This window comes from Synchiropus splendidus, chromosome 15, assembly GCF_027744825.2.
Source record: "Synchiropus splendidus isolate RoL2022-P1 chromosome 15, RoL_Sspl_1.0, whole genome shotgun sequence".
Lineage (NCBI taxonomy): Eukaryota > Metazoa > Chordata > Actinopteri > Syngnathiformes > Callionymidae > Synchiropus > Synchiropus splendidus.
Window position 1 is genome coordinate 3,057,378 of NC_071348.1, and position 16,563 is coordinate 3,073,940.

At 48.1% G+C, this 16,563-nt stretch overlaps 3 protein-coding genes and 1 non-coding gene across 6 annotated transcripts; 1 reads left to right on the forward strand and 3 right to left on the reverse strand.

The window, feature by feature from the left end:
• Nucleotides 1-73: 73 nt before the first annotated feature.
• serinc2l (serine incorporator 2, like) lies at nt 74-4,572 on the reverse strand. The gene is made up of 10 exons (XM_053886927.1): nt 4,429-4,572; nt 3,163-3,324; nt 2,882-3,069; nt 2,738-2,817; nt 2,534-2,671; nt 2,291-2,460; nt 2,034-2,124; nt 1,423-1,564; nt 1,142-1,351; nt 74-961 (listed from the first exon to the last, which is right to left on the reverse strand). The coding sequence occupies exons 1-10, from the start codon at nt 4,465-4,467 to the stop codon at nt 823-825; spliced, it is 1,359 nt and encodes a 452-aa protein (XP_053742902.1). The 5' UTR covers nt 4,468-4,572; the 3' UTR covers nt 74-822.
• A 578-nt stretch (nt 4,573-5,150) lies between these two features.
• Nucleotides 5,151-6,840, reverse strand: stmn1b (stathmin 1b). 3 transcript variants are annotated; one of them, XM_053886933.1, is made up of 5 exons: nt 6,744-6,840; nt 6,054-6,097; nt 5,670-5,836; nt 5,418-5,609; nt 5,151-5,350 (listed from the first exon to the last, which is right to left on the reverse strand). In XM_053886933.1, the coding sequence occupies exons 2-5, from the start codon at nt 6,067-6,069 to the stop codon at nt 5,285-5,287; spliced, it is 441 nt and encodes a 146-aa protein (XP_053742908.1). In that variant the 5' UTR covers nt 6,070-6,097; nt 6,744-6,840; the 3' UTR covers nt 5,151-5,284. The 3 variants fall into 3 exon arrangements, with proteins under 3 accessions (XP_053742908.1, XP_053742910.1, XP_053742909.1); XM_053886935.1 differs by having other exon boundaries at nt 6,727-6,792; XM_053886934.1 differs by lacking the exon at nt 6,744-6,840 and adding an exon at nt 6,498-6,624.
• Nucleotides 6,841-8,117: 1,277 nt separating this feature from the next.
• On the reverse strand, nt 8,118-8,190 carry trnaa-agc (transfer RNA alanine (anticodon AGC)). The gene has a single exon. It is a non-coding gene; the product is annotated as a tRNA-Ala (tRNA).
• Nucleotides 8,191-9,742: 1,552 nt separating this feature from the next.
• Nucleotides 9,743-14,591, forward strand: paqr7b (progestin and adipoQ receptor family member VII, b). Its single transcript, XM_053886929.1, has 2 exons — nt 9,743-9,884; nt 11,759-14,591. Exon 2 carries the CDS (start codon nt 11,765-11,767, stop codon nt 12,821-12,823), a length of 1,059 nt encoding a protein of 352 aa, XP_053742904.1. The 5' UTR covers nt 9,743-9,884; nt 11,759-11,764; the 3' UTR covers nt 12,824-14,591.
• Nucleotides 14,592-16,563: the final 1,972 nt, after the last annotated feature.

The window sequence follows — 16,563 nt, forward strand, 5'->3', positions numbered from 1 at the left end:
TAATTTTCATACTCACCAAAAATGAGTGAAAACCCCCCCCATCCAATTCTAAAACAAATGACTACAACTGGGGTTCAAAAGAGTAACATATTTATTAAAATGTTAAAACAAAACTGACAGGAATAAAACAGCCGTCACTCATTCAGCATGCAACTACAATCAGTGGTCCAACTCAAGTGGAACGCAGCGCTCACGACACTAGTGCTAATGATGGGCGTAGTAAAAGTATAAAGACAGGCACTTCATTGAGACTCCGAGGATACAGCAAGGAAACGGACGTGATAAAGGGCTGTAGCACCGGCGAGTTGGCAGAAAAGGAGCAGCGTGGTTGTCATACACCCGGCAGAGGGAGGGAATTAGAGCATAGCTCAGACGAGGCAGCCGGACCTGGTTCCAGAGCTATGATGACGTACAGTGAGGGGGAACCCCTGCCGGGCCAGAGGGGCGGGGCCCTGGGGGTCTTATCTGGTGGCTGCAGTCCCCTCCTGCCGGGGCTCCTCGGCAGGGTTCCCCTTTCTGCCTCCAGCTTCAGAAACATCTCCCTAATCAGCATGGTCCAGGACTGGGGTCCATTTCAGGGACCGTCAACAGCTGCAGTGTAAAGGCTTTAAACGTCACCTAGTGATTATACGACGAAAGGCTTCAATGTCATTGGCAAACGGGGCGCCAGATAAAACCCCACGACGAGTTCAAACATGTGCAACGGCAATCAAACTTGTGCAGTGGGAAGGTGAGAAAGGAGTTGGTGGTGGAACAGGAAAGATGGCGTGATCGTCTTGGATCCGACAGACTTGAAGCAAAGACCAACTACGACCAGGGAGCTCAGTTAAAATCTCTGTCGGGGAAGATGACGGGCGCCACCAGGGTCCAGAGGTACAGGGCCAGACCCAGCCAGCTGGAGCAGATCTTCACCCACACAGACGGCATGGTGCTCTCCATGACCTGCGTGGTGGCGTCCGGTCTGTGGGGGAAGCGGAGCACTTCCCGTCAGCGTCAGTAATCATAACCATAACCCGTCTCTGTTGCCCTCTAGCGGCCAAATGAGGAAACGCATCAGGAATGCGAGGTAAACCCGCAGAGCTGTTGTAAGAGCTTCAGCTGCTGCAGTGCATTATGGGAGTAGGGAGTGAGCCATACTCACTGGTACCAGTTGGTGAGAGTCATCATGATGTAGAGCGAAGCCAGGCAGAGGTGGAAGTGGAAGAAGGAGTAGCTGTAGGTCACCCCGTCCTCTTCGTTGTCCACCGCTCGGCGAACCCCGTCGTCTCCCACCTCTGCGTCCCCGCCCAGGCCGACACCCTCCTCCGTCTGCATCAGCTTGTTCACCTGCGTGTTGTTAGACGAGCGGATGCTGGCGAGCCAAGGACACAGCCAGTCAGTAAGAGGGTTAGCAGTCAGGTGGAGGCGGCGCTGGAGTCCAACCTGGCGTAGAGCGTGCAGAAGAGGAAGATGACCAGGCCCACGATGCTCTGGGCGTCCCACCACTGCCGCTGCTCGGGAGGGGTGTCGTCCGTGGGTTGAACGGTTGACACGATGCTCAGCAGGCTGGGGTTACACTTGCGATCTGAAACAACCAGTTTCAGTCACACACGGCTGCTATCCCGGTGAGGACATTGGGAAGTTTCTCAATGACATAACCCTTTCCCCAGCCTCTCACCGTAAACCTCACCATCCAAAACACATGGCTCACCTGAACCAGGAGTCTGAACCACACTGAAGCCTAACACCGGGTTGGAATGACTATTGGGGGACTCCAGACGAAGGGTGGGCCTCCACAACTCCTGCGCTTCTCTTGAGCTCATGTACAAACAACACTGTTGGTCTTGATAACGAAGCCTGTCTCAGAGTCTCAGTTACTACTAGCCTCATCCTGCACTGATCTTGCATTCAAAACGGCTGTAAAACTACGGTCGTGAACCAAAGTCTGGCACATGTTAGCTTGTGGTGGTGGAGGTGACTTTCAGTAAGCATTTCCTCACACAGGACTGAACTGCAGAAGAACCACTCTGATGACAGAGAGAGAGAAGACTCACTGGGGTTGTTGGTCATGGCGGACCAGGTGACGTACATGGTGTAGAGGGAGATGAGCGAGGCCTGGAGCAGGCCGGAGTGCGGCTGCGCCTCCTGAAACAAGGAAGAAGTCGGTGCATTTCTGCTCAAAACATCTCTCGCATGTGGATAACAAGACTGATCTGACAGTCACTGGAGAAACGGTGCATGACAGAGACACGCTGGGCTTCAACAGTGTTAAAGACCACGAACACGGATGTGGAGGAGCAGTGGGGGATACCTGGATCTTGGGCATGATGGCCACCACAGAGACCACGATGCAGAAGATAAGGTTGAGACTTATGAAGACTTTGTGCTCAGTGCAGTCGTCGGGCAGAGTGTAGTAGACATAGAACAAGACGACAGCCGTGAAGGCCAGAGCGTAGTGGAGTAACGTGAAGGACAGCAAGCCTGAGGAGACAGGTGTCCGAGGAAGCTCAGCCGAGGGGTCAGAATTTCACAGGCCGAATATCTCTCATCTTACCTGCATACCAGCATTTGGAACCACTCTCTTCTGCGTTCTCCAACCACCGCTTGTTCCACGAGTGGGCGAAGTCGATCAGAAGGATGAGCTGGATGATGATGAAGATGAAGGAGCCAACTACCCCGAAGTAATGCCACACTGAAGCGAGTCGGAGACTTTGTTAGCCAACTAGACTCCAGCAGTGAGCAGAGATTCTGATCCTACCGGTGTTGAATGTGCCATCCGGGATGAAGAAGGCCCCGACGGTGATCGCAACCAGGATTAGGAATTTAAAAAACCAGAACCTGAAGAGAGGACGGAGAGAATATAAGCCTGCTCTGACCTCAGGCCGTTCAGAAATGAGGTTACCCGTTCTGGATGGCGGCACGGGGGTCTTTGCTGCTGCGGACGCGGATCATGATGACGGAGAACAGGAAGAAGAAGCAGGTCATCGCGAAGCACATTCGATAGACGGACTTGTAGCCCACTAGGATGTCGCAGTCCACGGGGTTTTCGATCCCTGGTATAGTCGATCCTCCCTGGCAAAAGCCAGGGATCTGAGGAAATGATGAAATAGCGGATTGAGTAAGGCGGATCTGAACTGGGCAGGTGACCACAGCAGCTGCCTGGTCCATAGAAACCCATCTCACTTTGCGAAGTTGTGTCTCCATGCCTGGAAGAATCATTATGACGGAGACAAATGTGCCCATCAACAAGAACAAGGAGAAGACCAGCCGGGTGACGGTGGAGTTGTTGGAGGAAGGACAGCAGCCGCACAGAAGGCATGGTGCCGAGCCACACAGACAGGAGGCCTGCAGGACGAGAGGGGGCACAGAGTCAGGGACCAGGAACGAACACAGACCAAAGCATCCGACCACACACAGCAGTACTTTTGAAGAGTTCTTACTTTGCTGACTTTCTCCAGGGGCCACATTATATACCGAGACTGTTGTGAGGGGCCGTCAAGACCAAAGAAAGAAGGCGGCAACGACAAAAACTATGCTGACATGATGGGAAAACTAAAAGGGGGGAACATTAAGTGAGGATATTACGTGTCATTATGGAATAACATTAAAAATATTTGGTTGTGTCTTCTTTGATTTATTATTGACAACACATTACATTTAAAGATTCTCAATGTGTCAAATACATTTCAAAATCCTTTTTCAATTCCGATGTGTTTCCAGGGACAAGAAATACTCCTGAAAAGGGCCAACGGAGGAGACAAAAACATTTGAAAATATTACACCCCGACGTGGTCAGTTTCATAGTTTCACTCACAAGGGGCCGCACTTAACAAATCATCACAAAAGTCGTTATTTTAACACCACAAACGGTTGTAATGAGGCAAAATGACCACTAATGGGCCAATCGATTACCTTGACTTAACCGGGTAGAGATGTTTTGTCAAGATCAAAACCACCACAGGGACTTGCCGGGCGGCAACATGAGATGCGTCACATGACACCTCGGTAAAACAGAACTGCTCCTCAAACGTATTTTAATCTGACACCGCCCTGGTTCATTTAATGCACAAGCGGATCGAAAACTGTTGCATCCCTTACAAAATATAGGTCACTTTGTTTATCATGTAGGGCACATAACTGATAACACGCACATATTTGGCCTCATTTTCACGCTTTATGACAGCGACGGCCTACTTCAGCGCTTCCGTATTGGCTAAGCTAACTTCCTTAGCTTCAACTAGTTATACTTATGTTAGGTTTCAGAACATGGTTAAGAATAACCGATGGTTTTTAAGTTATACTACATCTTTAATTATTAACTAGCGAATCAGAATACGAATTTGTTCGCCCAAATGTTGGATCACATCAACTCGGTGTTATTCGAGTTTATTCGGCTGGAAATATTACTGTACAGCGACCGCATGAAAGTGTTGGTGGCGTGGTACTTACACAGCTGGCCAGAGAGCACAAGGCCATACACGCTCCCATGGCGACTCTGGATTATTCCGATCGGACGCTTGTTGTCGTCGATTGTGGTGTTCCCGTCAAACCTGTCAGGAAATATAAACACACGCTTCTTCTTCTACTAGCGAGGTTGGCTAGCTACACTGCCACTTAGTGGTGAAAAGAGGAAGCTGCACTACGGTTCCTATTTCATGGCGGTGAAAAATAAAAACAGGAAAATAGGGAGGAAATACGACTTGAAAATGCATCTACTGAGATTGGTTCGGGTTTCAATTTGACTCCCCGATACTAAGTTTAGACTGTTTAACTGGCTCATCCTTCATACCTGGCCAGAAGCCCCTCGTCGTCTCACAGTTCAGCTCTTAAACTTATTCAGGTGGATGTTGCTGACAAGCGACACTTCAAACACAGTCAGCTTTGAATCAAACTCCAGAGATCTTCTGAGGTATAGGCTGAATTTTCAATTTCTCCAGGTTATATGCGATGTAGGCCTGTGCAAGTACATTTAGTATTACATTAAATTGAAATTAGATTTTCTTCACACAACCTCTGGTTCCTGCTAAAATGCTAGTTGGTTTTCAATTACTCACGTTTTGAGATTTGAGATTGACATCCATTAAAAGGTTTTGCACTGGATTGGCATCCAGGTACCTTCACTCATCAAGAAGACAGGAAACGCATGGAAAAAGGCAGAATTTATTCATGCATACAGTATATTCAGATTCAAACCACTTTTACAAAAATAGCCTATTTGAGATAGCAACTCGAAATTTAATGGCAAAACAGCAAATGCCTCTTTGGAACTGTGAGAACGTTATCAGCAATTTCACACCAAATGCGTTTAATCCGAAGCCTCTTTTGCGGTCTCCTTCTTGTTCTTGTTCTTCACATCCTCAAACCTCTGGTCCTGTTGAGAGAAAAAAAAAACTTTAGTGTTCACGCCACACACTTTTAAACCGTTAAAATGACTTTACAATCTTCTTGAATCGCTCCGCCGAGGCAGCCTTTAGGGCGTCGAGGTTTTCTTTGTTGACCTCCATTTTGTGGTTGAGTTTTTCTAGAGTCGTCTTGCTGAAGTTGCAGTTCTCCTCGATGGCCTTCTGGATCACTTCCTTCATGTGCTCCCGTTTCTCTGCTAGATTCTTCAGCATTTCAGCCTCCATGCTCTGCCGAAACACAACAGGTGAAATGAGCATTCATCGACGGGATCTCAGCAGAAGTGTTACCTTTCGTCTCTCTTCTGCCGCATCCAGCTTCCTTTTAATCTCATCCATAGACGTTTCCCTCTTTTTCATGGGGGACAAGGGAAACTTGGGTTCTGGTGAAGATGGGCTCAGGATCAGCTCGAAAGCTTGACCTGACGCCCTCTTGTTCAGCTCCTTAACTTGCATGACTGCAGAAGAAACAAGCAACTCTTTATTTCGTTGCTTTAGTCGAGACAAAAAAGTTCCAATATTCATTGACATGACTGGAGGTCAAAGTCAAGGCCAGGGGTCATCGATGTGTCACGGGTCAGCGGAGAACAATGGCCAGTGCTGCAGTCTCTTGTTAGATCAGGATTCTTTTGAAAATGCTTTACTAAACTCTAAAGTCGCTAAAGCTACACCCACCTTCACGAGTTTCCATCTTGAATGAAACGCTGCGACTTGGATTCCTGCAGAGACAAAGCCAAACATGTGAGGTTCAGGGCTACAAGAGCGGGGCAGCAAAAGTTTTGACAGGGCATTGATCAACCACGCGTTCGGAGAAGAGGGCGGCTTTGCTTCAGGCCAACCGTCAGGCACCTTTCACAAGGCAAGTCTGTTGATTTCAGATTCAATGTCTCAAGACCGAGAGCAATTAGGTTAATGAGCGGCTCAGGAGGGCACAATGAAATGCGACACGGGGGCGAGGAGCCCGCGAGACACGGCCCGTGTTGGTTAACGATACCAGTGAAATCTCTGCTATATTTACTTCGAAAATTCAAATGCATTCACGCCTCACATTAAAATCACCACAGAGCACCGTTACAAAGTTACAAATGCAAATCTAAAAGCAGTTACAAAATACCTTACTTAAACGAGTCGAATTAACGAGCGATGTAAAAAAAAACAATAAAAAAACACGCGGTGTTTTCGCCTCCGTTTTTCGCCGTGCAGCCAAAACAACAAAGCCCGTCCAAGAACACTCGGCTTCACTGATGCTGTGCAGCTTTTTTGGCGACTTGCCAGACTTTTAACTCAAGTCTAACATTAAAGTTGACCTGCAATGTTGTCCGCGCTGACCCCGAGCTGCAGCACTTACGAGTCTATTGTTCTCACCGTCAAGTGTGCGACGCGTCTCAGCGGGGCCCTGCAGCCTCTTCAAACCGCCGAGCGCGGCACCTTCGCGCAAAAACTACCACACCACCACCGTCACACACGTCGAGCGCGTTGATTGGAGGACATCAGCCAATCACCGCGGCTGTTGACTCTGCGCGCGCGAGAGAAGACTGACAGCTGGCTCTGGGGGAGGGCGGTGCCAAGTCTGTTGTTGTCGAAATACATCGTTTGATCAATGTTTTTCTAGACAATTACATTTAGTTCATTAATACTTGCATAATATATACAATTCATGGCGTTGTATTGATAACCCTTATTTTAAGTTTCAAACATTTGTTGTCTCATACTCACACACACACTTTGAACAAAACAAAGAGACAAAATATTTTTGTTCAGGAACTAACTGACTTCTCAAGTTTATTTCTTCTTTCTCTTTGGGCTTCTCCCTTCAGGGGTGGCCACAGCGGATCACCGTCCTCCATCTCACCCTGTCCTCTTCTCTCAAACCTACAAACCTCATGTCCTCCTTCACCACCTCCATCAATCTCCTCTTTGGCCTTCCTCTCCACCTTCTGCCTGGCAGTTCCAACCTCAACATCTTCATCTACCGATGTACTGGCTCTCTCTCCTCTGTACATGTCCAAACCATCTCCATCCAGCCTCTCTGACTTGGTCTCCTAAACACCTGAGCACATGTGCTGTCCCTCTGATCCTATCATCATCCTGCTCACTCCCAGAGAGAAGCTCAGCATCTGCATCTCTGCTACCTCCAGCTCTGCCTCCTGTCTTTTCCTCAGTGCCACTGTTTCCAAACCTCAAACTCAAAACTCAAATCTATATATCCATCTCTGGAAAATACCCCACTCCTTGTATATTTAATAACGATAAATACTACAGACATAAACCAACACTTGACTACAAAAATGGACAGTAGTTCGTTTTCTTCCTAACCGGTCTTCTGTCTATCTATTTAACATAATTCATATAAGCAGTAAAACAGATGGACCCCAAGTTTTGTTCAGTCTGGTTGAAATGAAGCCCAGCTGTTTTCTATATTTTCCATCACAAAGGACAATACCGACATCTAGTGGTGAATAATGTCAGATTGCAGCAAGTGCGAAACTGAAAACTGAAACTAAAGCGTTACTCTGCATTATGGGTTTATATGAGCAGAAATCCAAAACAACTACTATTAATATATGAATAAATTAGTCTCTGGGTCACGTGGATGGACTCCAAAGGGGAAAAAAAAGACTTTGTAACATGACGTTATAAGTCTCTATATTGATGTACAGAGGACTTCATCAGATAAAAAACGTATAAGCTCATCTAACTTTAACGAAGAAGGGAAATCCAAACAAATACGAAAAGGCTTGGAGGACGCGGGCATCGATCCCGCTACCTCTCGCATGCTAAGCGAGCGCTCTACCATCTGAGCTAGTCCCCCTATTGGAGACAGTCCACATGATCAAGTCAGAAATATCAAACGCGCAACGGAACTTCGATCAATGATCGTTGTTAAAGCTTATGATTAAAACAATTGGCTTCATTAGAGTAAAAGTCACGAACAAATAGATCTTTTAATTTCTTAAATACAGGTGTCGGGGTCGCGAGGATGGACAATTGGAGCTTGACGGCGCGGCTGAACTAAGATGATGACAGATAACATTTAAAAATACGCGGAATAAATAGGCTAAACATTTACATTCATTTAACAAATGAAACGTTGGGAGGCAGCAAATGCTTCAATGGTGACACTGACATTTGTATTGTTAGAATAAGCAACGCTCTTCTTCCGTCAGGAAACCAGTTTGTGCAGAGTGAGACCTCTCTATTTGATGCAGAACCACCGAGGCTGAGGCTGCTGTGGAACCCTCTCTGAGGTCATTCATACTGGCAGATATTGGACAGGCCATGGTCGCAGGAATCACTTCAGCTGACATATGGAGAGAGAGAGAGGCGGGTTCAACCTGGACCAGTCACCAGTTCAAGGCTCTCTTGCTGTCTCAGCCATGAATTAATGCATCATGCAGTATGTTCCTGGTCTGCCACAGGAAACTGAAGGCCCTAGAGGAAAATCCATCCAAACAAAACCCCCGGACTTCACACGCCACACAGCCTTCAAACAGTTGTGTTTTATCAAGACTTTTTTCTTTCATTTTTATAATTTTCAAATCCCTTATTTTGCATTTCTGTCTGGGTCAAATGTAATGATGCGCATAGATAGTCAATGACATCAGTTATTCACACGTCAAACACCACTTAATTTATGACAAACGTCTCCATTCATGCAGTCACAATCCAGGCTTTGTTTGAAGGAAAGTGCTGCACTCATCAGGCCTGCAGTGTTTTTGCATGTCTGACAGCAAAGAGACAAAGACTGGCTTCACTCCAGGAGCCTTTTCTCAGCCTAGAGACGCAAAGTTATCCAAGCTATTCTCCTCACTTCGGACTGAATTCTGCTGTTGGCACCACCAAGGTTTGATGACCAAATGATTGGGCTGAAGACCACAGCGGAAATGTTTAATTAATTTGCAAAAGTATGTCCCAACATTTACATGAAGAACATGTAAATTACATAAGAGGATCGTGTGCTGTTTGACTCTCCTCCATGGACCAATCACAGTTGGCTTTAGGCATCGTGTTTAGAGTCTGCCTCAAACAAGTGGACGAGCCTTTGGATTAGTACATTTTATCGAATCTAAACGTCTTCCATTTCTGTGACAGTGTAGCCTATGTTAGAATGATGTGGGACATGGCCCATTTTAGTGATTTACCGCAACATTAATGTAAAACTATTTCGCGGTTCCGCCCTTCTGCCAGAAATATTTCGAGGAACATTTGATCGGTATTCAGTGGAAGAATCCCTCCACTTAAAGGGCGGGACCGCAGCTCTGTTGCACGATGCGATTGGTCCACCCAGCATACGCGGGCGGTGTAGTGAGCAGCGTTGCGCTCTGTGATTGGTCCCATCATCTGTCAGTCACACGCCTCGGTCTCCTCGCATCATCGGAGCAGCGAGCGGCGCCCTGTCATCCTGTTCATGGAGATCGTCAAGTTATGCCGTGAAAACCATGCTCTGCGCTAGACGACCGCTCGCTTCTTGTGTTTAAGGCCTTGGACTGAGTCTGCCATCTTCAGGTATGCGACTTTAAGTCATCATTGACGAACGTTTGATTGCATTGGTGGCGTTAACGTGGGATTTCTCCCTGACCGGAACATCGGAGTGACATATCGGTCGCTCAGATGAAATGACGCCAACGGTTCGTTCCATTCAGGTTCTCAGGCGACTCCTTTTCTCGCCGGTTTTCCGTGTGAACAGGCGTGTCGGTCAGGTGCACGTTGCTTCAGGGGAATCTGCTGCAACAGGCCCGTGCACAGGCCCGGTGGAACAGGCGGTCGCAATTAAAAACCGGTTATCGTTGGGCATCGCTTTCCTGTCCTCGCGCATATTTGAAAACGTTGGAGCGTCGCTGGAAACTGGGTGTGGACGGCGGATGGCTCGTGTTACGTAATCCCTTCCCATTCATCGCTCCACAGCTTCACTCCGGAACCTTGACCACAGACACGTTTGGAACAATAGTTGGGGATTCAGGCACGCGCGTCCGTTTCCGCGCGGGAACGATGGGCAGCCACGCGAATCCTGCCGTGATCTTCATGCACGTTTCATCTGGGACCGTTATTGATAGATGATGGATCACAATTGACGGATGTACCATGTGACCAGAGATAGTCCCGCCCTGCAACCGCCTATAAATCAAGTTGACAGGAAGTAACCCGTGGATCAGAGCCAGTGCTCACAGTGATGGTCACCCAGGCGACTTGAACTTCAAATGGTTGGGCTGCTCGTCCACTTCCTGTTCACCACCCTGAAGGTGCAAACAGTGCCTAGGTGTGTGACACACGGCTGCAGGGGGAGACATCAAGCCAGACGCCGTCTGGTTCTTGTGCTTCATTTCTGTGTTGGAAGTAGATGGTTGCTGAATGTTAAAATAACGACCATCACAACATGAAGGTGGATGTGCGACACCAGGACTGTTTCTTCTGTGTGTGAGTCATGTCCATGAAGTGAACATGCCTCAAACTCCAGGTCCGGGCAGCCAAAACTGCTCCGGTCTACGTTTGCTTTTTCATAATTTCAGGAGCAACGTAAAGTGGCCAGGGAGGAAGCTGTGGAGTCTCAGGGTTGCTGAGTGAAGCAACCGAAGCAGAGTGACCACAGCACTGTTCACTCTTTGCTGTTGGGTGTTACAGCGGCTGTTACAGTTGTTGCTGATAGAAGAAGATGTTGCTCTGTGATATCTTGGCTCAAGATGATCTACTGCTAACATTCCATCACTTGTTCCCAAAAGGGGGGTTGGGAACTTTTCCCAAACACATTGTGGAAGCGATGCGTATCTGAAGGCTCAGAGCGAGATTAGATTAGATCAGATTAGATTAGAGCCTAGCGAGTGACTGGGGCAGAAGACAGAAGTGGGACTGTTCACCAGAGTGTGAGCTGAAGCCAGGTCCACTGTGTGTCCGAGCAGCTGAACTTCATTTTCATTTTTCATTTTTAGAGACAGCACCAATATAGATCCATCATGTATTTTATATATGGCAACGCTGTGTCAGTGCTCAGGAGTCACTGTTTTGCCAATTCAAAGACTTGACTGTTTTTTTTTTTTAATGTGCAAGAGCAGGTCTTCAGTCTCGTGAGGGTGACGATGTAGGGATGACCTTTGAACTTTGCGGGTCAAGATCGTTCAGACTGCCATCCTACGTTTTTAACCTTCTAAAACCTGTGCGTGAAGAGAATGTTGAAATATGATCCTCCGCTTTTCTGCGATTGAGACTTTCTCGCCACTTGCTCCTCGGCTTGAAAACCAAAGCTCCCCATTGAGACACAGAGGTGTTATTTTCAGACTGGAACAGGGCTTGTTTGTATATTGTGCCAGGCTTGTTCACCTGCAGCTGCTGACTGAGTCTTGACGTGATGTCAAAAGCGCTTCAGTCTGGCCCTCCTCTGCCTCTAGGTTGCCATGGCGACGGTGGTGATGGAGCAGATCGGGCGCCTGTTCATCAACGCGCAGCAGCTGAGGCAGATCCCGCAGCTGCTGGAGTCGGCCTTCCCCACTCTGCCTTGCACCGTCAAGGTGTCCGACGTTCCATGGGTCTTCCAGGAGCGCCACATTCTCAGCGGCTACCGCCAGCCGGACCACAGCTGGCGCTACTACTTCCTCACGCTCTTCCAAAGGCACAACGAGACCCTCAATGTGTGGAGCCACCTGCTGGCGGCGCTCATCATCCTAGTGAAGTGGCAGGAGATCTCGCAGACGGTGGATTTCCTCCGAGACCCTCACGCTCAGCCTCTCTTCATCGTGCTCCTGGCGGCGTTCACATACCTCTCCTTCAGCGCCCTCGCGCATCTCTTCTCGGCCAAATCGGAGCTCTCCCATTACACCTTCTACTTCCTGGATTACATCGGCGTGGCGGTGTACCAGTACGGCAGCGCCCTGGCGCACTACTACTACGCCATGGAGGAAAGCTGGCACGCACGCGTGCAGGGCTGGTATTTACCGGCCGCCGCCTTCCTGGCCTGGCTCACCTGCTTCGGCTGCTGCTACGGGAAGTACGCCAGCCCTGAGCTGCCCAAACTGGGTCACAAGCTTTTCCAAGTGGTGCCCTCCGCCTTGGCTTACTGCCTCGACATCAGCCCCGTGCTCCACCGCATCTACAGCTGCTACCAGGACGGCTGCTCTGACCCGGTGGTGCCGTACCACTTCTACCACGTGCTCTTCTTCCTCATCGGCGCCTACTTCTTCACCTGCCCCCACCCGGAGAGCTGGTTTCCTGGGAGGTGCGACTTCATCGGGCAGGGCCACCAGATCTTCCACGTCTTCGTGGTGATGTGCACTTTAATGCAGCTGGAGGCGCTGCGGACTGACTTTACCGAGCGCCGCCCGCTCTACGAGCGCCTGCACGGCGACCTGGCCCACGACGCCGTTGCGCTGTTCATCTTCACCACGTGCTGCAGTGCTCTCACGGCGTTCTACGTGCGCAATCGCGTGCGCTCCAGTCTGCACGAGAAGAGGGAGTGAAGATGCGCAGCCAGGGAAGCATGTTGCCTTTACTCTCATGCTGCCGCTCCTCCAACTAACAATGAGGCTGGTTATTCCCTTGTTCATTGAATTATTTAAAATGTATGTAAATGTTTATTTCTTTAAATCCATGAACCGTTCTTCACTGAAGTGTTTGACCCACAGAAAAAGCTAAGGAAGTGGCAAAAATATTTGCAGAAATGATCAGATATATTATTCAAAAAACCTCTAATTTATTCTGTAAATTATTTTATAATTTTTTCCTGATGATTTTTGTATATTTCGTCAAAGTAATAACAAAGTTCCGTTTTTCAGGTCTTCTGCCCTCTGCTGTCCGATAGTTGTAATGTCGATTCAGGAGCCTGATATTGACGTGGGGAAATATATTCTCATTAAATACAATCATCAACTTACACAAAAAACAGTGTTAGGAGGCAAAGCTCATGATTCTGACAATGTTTAAGGAGGGGGTAAAGGAACAAGTGATTTGAGTTTAACATCTGAGCTTCTGACTGGACAACTGATGGCCTGACGCCTCAGACTCTTGCCCAAAACACACCCCCAAACCTTCGAAACTCACCGCCTCTGAACTGCAGGTCTCGGCACCATGTCACCCAAGCCCAGCGTAGTTCGGGTTCTCTGACTTGTGACCTGAGAAACCTTGCTCCTCGCAGTCTCTCTGTAAATCCAAGAGTCAGAAGGTGACCTTGGCTTCTCTCCAACGTGATGGCAGACACACATGATAAGAACCTGAGCTCCAAAACTGAGCAGGTCCAATGAGCCTCTCCTGATGGTGAGAGCAGCCCGCTGGTGTCTCCACCCTCAGTATTTGGCCCCTTCAGTGACATGTGGAACAACTGCATGGGTGGCAACAGGTGAACCTCATACCAGGGCCTCAGAACACTCTTCAGTCATGTGACCTCATATGCTTCGCCCTCATCCCTCGACTAAAATGTGACATGCTTCCGCGCCTCTCTGTCTCCAGTATAAATATTCCCTCCTCGTTCTGTGACTTCTCACCGTCATCTGCCAAAGTACAGCCGACTTCAGCGTTTCTTTTCAGTCCCCCGTGACACTTCAGCCGAGCAGATACATGAAGAAGCGATTCTCTTTCCGTCGGTCTTGTATTCATGATTTCCACCTGGAAGGGCTCTCGCACATGGAGGAGTGCCATGAAACTTCTGACGTCTCTTTGCTGTCGTGCTGCTGTTTATTTCCTCAGCTCTGCCTTCTTGCATCACATGGTTGCACTGTTGAACAAGGTGTTTTGTAACATAACTGTGTGTGTGCCTCGACGCATGTTTTAATATACACTGGATGTGAAGGTGTGAATGTTCTGTCTTCTCTCTGAACTGTGAAACGACGATGAGTGAGGTTGTTTTTTTGCTGCGTTTCCTGCGGAACTCTGCTCGGTTTTGTCTCACCACGCCGTGCCGGCGTTTCTCACGTGCCAATGAATCTGTGCATCGGTGACGGCGTTTCGGAGAAATGAGTGGTGGATACGTTCCACAAATGAACTCTGTATATACATTTTTGTTTACACGCATGTGGATTTGTACCATTTTTAGCAACGTGAGCGAATAAGGAATGGAAACGTGTGACGTAAAGACGGAGCTCAGTTAACCCAAAGCTGTTTGGAGCCTGCGTCACCTGGACGCCGTCGTGCCGGTGAATGTACCCACGTGTTGTGAAGCTACTGAGGTGGCCCTGAGTGTGGAGCAAGTGTGGCCGGCTGTACTAATACTCTGTGCTGTTTAAGTTAAATAAAGTGTACAACAGTTCTGTTTCTTGTTCCGTCCTTCTTCATGGTGATTCATTTGTCACACGGTTGACTCTTCCATGCCACAGGACTGGTGTCAAACTCGGGATTCAGGGGCCTGATCTAGACCATTAACTCCTATTGTGCGCCTCTTACGCGCTCTTCTTCCAAAAGTGTCTGTGTTTCCACGTTGTTTCCGACTGGTTGGTGGCATCAGCGTCTCTTATTAGGATGAGGAGCAGAATTTAATGTTAATATTCCGCCTCTAAGTAATGAGACAATAGATGACAAGATGGGCGCGGCTCCTAATCTCCAACATTTCTGCCTGCAGAAAGCCATGGCTCGTTCTCAAATGATCATCTTCAATTCTAATATTTCGTTCTCATTCCCATGTCTCTCTTATGAGCCTGGGATTTAGGGGGTTGTTTCTGAGGGAGAAAAACTGTCCCAGACTTTTGTATGGCCTCAAATCATCTGTGAATTAATTCACACCAATTTTCTTTTCTTTTGAACAGCTTCAAATTCACAATTTTTTTTAGTGAAAAACATCTTTTTTAAATATAAGATGAGAAGAAGCCTCTTTGCTCGTTAGTATCTTCACTCATCTGGACATGAGAAACCATTATTTCACTGGTTAAAATGCCTCCGCTGCTGTTCCCCGCCCTTCGCACTGGCAGTCAGCACGGAGCCAATATTTGATGTGCGTCCATCCCCATGAATAATGATCTGTCCAGGCTTGTATCAGGAGCCAACTTCATCACTCAGAGCGGTTCAACGGTCCGATGACGGCTGAACTTTGACCCCGCAAATGTAGCGACCCTCACGTGACTTCCCCCAAACATCCCGCTCTCCCAAGTAGCGGTTCTTAAACGCAACATTTTTTTCAACAGCCCCTTGAATTGAGGTATATTTCCTCATCATTTCTCCATTATTTTGACCAATAACAATGGCAAGTATTAGATCAGACAAGCGGCGTGATTCACGCGGGTGCTGGAAGCGCCAGCAGAGGGCAGCATGGTTGTGCGCTGCGACAGGGTCATCGACCGCCACCTATCTTCGAATCTTTGGCAAAACTATCCGTCACGCAGACACAGCGGCTGAGGAGGCACAATGTGCTCTCCTCCTGGCAACGTCTATCCGCGGAACTGACCAAATAACGATTAAATTTTCCGGAAATAAATCTCGAAATGGCATTTAATGGCTCGTCATTGGCTATTTACACAGCTCGGTCTGATCGTTAATAATGCGATCATCCGGTCATTGTCCCTCTGTAAATATTAGCGGGGATTATGTTGGCTATTAAAATTGAGATGGAGCGCGCGGGAGGATGAAGGAGTGCGCGTCACGTGATCACGAGCTGACAGGTCGTTTGTAACGCGTTACTGGAGTCTTCTGTTCTGTCTGCCTGGGTGGCTGTCTCTGCCTCCCACCCTGGCTAGCTGGGGTCTTGACACCAACAAAGCACGAGTGAAAGAGATTATAATTCTAGCTAATATGCATTTGCATTTTCAACAAAATGACTTTTAACTTTTAGCACAAACTACTTGACAATAACACACAAATACCTGCAGCCAATGAACAGTGGAGCAAACAGTTTGCCTTCTCTCGAAAACACAAATGAGAGACTGGAGGGCGGAAAAACAACCTGGGTGAAGCGTTTAATGCAACTGAAAACACGCTCTGGTGTTTGTTCGCCATCATTACTGGTCATTTATTAGGCAAACATGTTTCTGGTGTTGTGTGGGTTTCTGTTCGCCGCGGACTGCGTTCTGAAAGTATCAATACTTCAGGTTGCCGTCATTACTTTCCAAGCTCCTTTTGAATTTGTGCGGCAGCTCCGTCTGTCACTGACCAACCCAATGGGGTTTGTTCGGTTCTGAAAAGGTGCTGCGTCCCGGTGAACTAACTGGCATCCTGTGTGTTGTAAGCTGAACGTGGTTCTCTTCTGCTTTGTCGTTGCATTCGAGTTACAAACGTGGGG